General features: G+C 34.1%; 1 protein-coding gene across 1 annotated transcript; it reads left to right on the top strand.

The window, feature by feature from the left end:
* The first annotated feature begins 475 nt into the window (after window positions 1-475).
* LOC133178554 (actin-5-like) lies at window positions 476-2306 on the top strand. Its single transcript, XM_061313260.1, has 2 exons — window positions 476-597; window positions 1286-2306. The coding sequence occupies exons 1-2, from the start codon at window positions 476-478 to the stop codon at window positions 2292-2294; spliced, it is 1131 nt and encodes a 376-aa protein (XP_061169244.1). The 3' UTR covers window positions 2295-2306.
* The last annotated feature ends 1791 nt before the right edge of the window (window positions 2307-4097 follow it).

The following is a 4097-nucleotide window of genomic DNA, read 5'->3' as shown; positions in this document are numbered from 1 at the left end:
GCTAGTGAAATCTTTATGAAATCTTTTGAGTAATGTCTTTCATATCGAATATAGGAAAAAAAGAAAATGGAGAATAAATGAAATGTAAGTTAACTTATAAAGATAAAGATTCAACTCTATTGACTAATGTGACAGGGCACATTTACATGGTTGTTGGTTGTTGCACTTTCCAGCAACTTCATGACTTGATATTTTGATTTTTGTGATATTAAAAAGATGCGCTGTAAAAAGTCAGCTGATTTCATAGAACTGCATTCATACAAAATGTGCATTTCATATATGACACACAAAATCCTTGCGTGTTAGGTTTCATGTTAAAATATACAATATTTTCATTTTGTAACAATTCTTTTGCAATATAAGGCAATTTTATGTGCTGGACTTAAAAATAATCATAAGGACTGGTTTTCTCGGGTTTCCAAGAAATCCTCTTCTTACTCTGACATATGAGCAGTAAATTTTAAACATCTGAAAAATGGGTGACGAAAACGTTCCAGCTTTAGTTATAGATAATGGATCTGGAATGTGTAAGGCTGGATTCGCTGGGGACGATACCCCCGGAGCTGTGTTCCCTTCCATTGTTGGGCGCCCTAGACAGGTAATGAAAAAGCTCAATTTATCAAAAATAAAAATTGTTTTTTTCACATTCAATATCTGATGATAATTTTTTTATGTTGCCGAGTTTAAGATTGCTTTGTACAGCTGCAACATAACATTTACGTCCTTTCACATTGATATATTCATTAAAGTCAAAAGTACAAAAATGGGCGTGGGAAGAGTATCTATATATATATATATATATATATATATATATATATATATATATATATATATATATATATATATATATATATATATATATATATATATATATATATATATATATATATGTATATATAAATATATTTAATGAATTTTTAGTTGTAAATGTATACTCTTGATTTTATCATTTACCTTTAAAATATCTCAAGGTCATATTGTATATATCGAATTCCACGCTGCTTTTCATAAAAGTTAAGAATTAAATGTAAAGGAACTATTACTAGCAACTTGTATAAAATTGAGAAACACTTTCAAATACGAGTCCTCTAAGAACTACGTATGCTACGAAAAACGTAAATACAAAAAAGCACACATCGGGTTTCAAGCAGATCAAGGCACTTCTAAATTGTTTTAAATTCTAAAGTGCAAAAGATTTTGACTACAGTGTTGTTGTTTTTCAATTAAGATGAAGCGATTATCTAGTAAACATTGTTTATCGATGTTTACAAGATCTTTTCTTTTCTCAGACCGCTATAGTTGGCATAGCTCCGAAAGACTGTTATGTTGGGGACGAGGCCCAGAGCAAGAGAGGTATTCTAACTCTTAAATACCCTATTGAACACGGCATCGTAACTAATTGGGACGACATGGAGAAGATCTGGCATCATATTTTCTATAGTGAACTCCGTGTCTCCCCAGAGGAATATTCTGTTTTACTGACAGAGGCCCCACTCAACCCCAAGGCCAACAGAGAAAATATGACACAGATAATGTTTGAAACCTTTAATTCTCCCGCTATGTACGTAGCTATTCAAGCTGTTCTCTCTTTGTATGCCTCTGGTCGTACAACTGGAATCGTACTGGACTCTGGAGACGGTGTCACACACACAGTTCCCATTTATGAGGGTTACGCCCTTCCACATGCCATCTTGAGATTGGATCTTGCTGGACGTGATCTTACCGATTATCTCATGAAAATTCTCACTGAACGTGGTTACTCTTTCACAACCACAGCTGAAAGAGAAATCGTCAGAGATATTAAAGAAAAACTATGCTATGTTGCTCTCGATTTTGAAAAGGAAATGGGAACAGCTGCTTCAACATCATCCCTTGAAAAAAATTACGAGCTTCCTGATGGTCAGGTCATAACTATTGGAAATGAGCGATTCAGATGCCCAGAAACCATATTTCAACCATCCTTTCTTGGAATGGAATTTTCTGGTGTTCATGAAACAATACATTACAGCATTATGAAATGCGATGTTGATATCAGAAATGACTTGTATGCAAATACAATATTGTCTGGCGGTTCATCTATGTACCCAGGTATTGTAGACCGTATGCAAAGAGAAATCGTAGCTTTAGCTCCCCAATCAGTGAAGGTTAAGATAATTGCTCCACCTGAGAGAAAATACTCCGTCTGGATTGGTGGTTCTATCCTTGCCTCCCTCTCCACTTTCCAACAGATGTGGATGAGCAAACAGGAATATGACGAATTCGGCCCTTCTATTGTGCATAGAAAATGCTTTTAGATCTTTGTTACCTTTAATATGATTAATTGATTGTATGTTGTTTTACGTCCCGTTTGAGAATTTCTAACTCATATAGGGACGTCACCATATACCGGCGAAGGGCTCCAAATTTAGACCTTTGCTCGGCACTCAGGATCTCTGAGCAGTGAGGGTTCTTTATCGTGCCAACGCCTACTGTGAAACGGGGCCTCAGTTTTTAAGGTGTCATCCTAAAGACCCGCATGTTTCAATTCAAAGTGCAACGCGCTTGGCGAAGGAACAGTTGCTACCTACTTCTTATCGATTTAGGTCAATCGCGGCTGTGATTCGAACACACGACCTTCCGATCACGGAGCGAACGCTTTACCGACTGAGCTACCGTGACGGCTTGTTACCTTTAATATAATTCCTGGAGTTTTCACAATTAGTATTTTTTACAAATCATGAAGTTCGTATAATTCAGTTTTGAATTCATTTTTGTCTTTGTTTTTTTTTTTATATATATATCATTACATGTATGTTACTGCAACTCAAAGTCAAAAAGGGACGTGTATTATATTAGATCAATTGTGATAAGGAAATGTTGCAAGAACACAATTGATCTTGGTAACCAGAGAACAAATTACCAGTCAAATAAATCTGCCATGTCTTGTGTATTTATTCCAGCTTTTCCGTATGCACAGCAAAGTCAAAGAAGCCCCATGTTTACATTTGCTATGCCTAGAGCGTGAAAAAACTTCAAAAGAAATTATCGAATCAGCGTGTTAGTAGATGTGCAGGTAAAAAGTCAATGCATCATTGGCAATTGTAAAAAAGGAATCGACATAGATCAGTTTTTTCTTCTAGTTGTTTTGCACATCCCTACAATGTCAGTAAAATGACCAAGTAATGCATTTCTTTTTAGATATTATATCCAAATTATTGTTCATACTTTTTCTTTCTTGTGTGTCTGTTGTTACAATTTGTATACGTACACATGTTTATTTCTTGTTATATTGTATCCTTTCTGTTTCCTTTGAATATTCATTGTGACGACGTTTTATTTTTGTACCACATGCACGTGTACACCGACGATAGTGTTAAAAGTGAACAGGAGCTTGAGTGACATAACTTGAAGAACAAAAATATCTAAAGGCTTGAGGTTGTCTGTTGGACTTGTTCAGTAACATTTATTTCATAATACACTGTACTCATTCTCTTGCCATTTGTTATGCCGAGGGTATGTGCTTCCGTAGAATAAACAGAATTTTAACAGAATAGAACGATCAAAGTAAAAAGTAACCTTATATATATATATATATAGAGAGAGAGAGAGAGAGAGATAGAGAGAGAGAGAGAAGATGCACCCGAAGCTGTGCCATCTTCATTGTACATTCTACAACAAACTAGAAATCAGAAAACCGGTTATTTATTTTTAGCATTATTGAATAAACGTAAAAAGTGATTGTGTTCGTTTATTAACAGTTCTTACTGTCTTACCACTATCATTGTGATAGTAATTCTTCAGTGATATATTTTATCATTTTTAATGAGATGAATTTTAAGTCTCACGTTTGGATTAACAGTAAAACGACATTTTATAGATAGCCAAAACAAACAAAACAAGCTTAAAAAACTTTGAAAATGCTGAGAAACATTATATTGTACAAGACAAGCGTATTTAAAATGTTTTGAAACGAATGTATAAGCTAGATTTTATCGATTTTTTTTACAATTTTTTTTTTAAATAGTGAAACATATAAAAAAAAAGCATCAAAGGATCAAGGGAAAAAATGAACATGCTATTGAAATAAGGTTCTTTTCTAAAATTTACTTTGAATTGCT

Source organism: Saccostrea echinata, unplaced genomic scaffold (genome assembly GCF_033153115.1).
Source record: "Saccostrea echinata isolate AGI-Se365-2 ecotype Australia unplaced genomic scaffold, CSIRO_AGI_Sech_v1 ptg000003l, whole genome shotgun sequence".
Taxonomy (NCBI): domain Eukaryota; kingdom Metazoa; phylum Mollusca; class Bivalvia; order Ostreida; family Ostreidae; genus Saccostrea; species Saccostrea echinata.
This window is presented reverse-complemented; position numbering and strand designations above follow the sequence as displayed.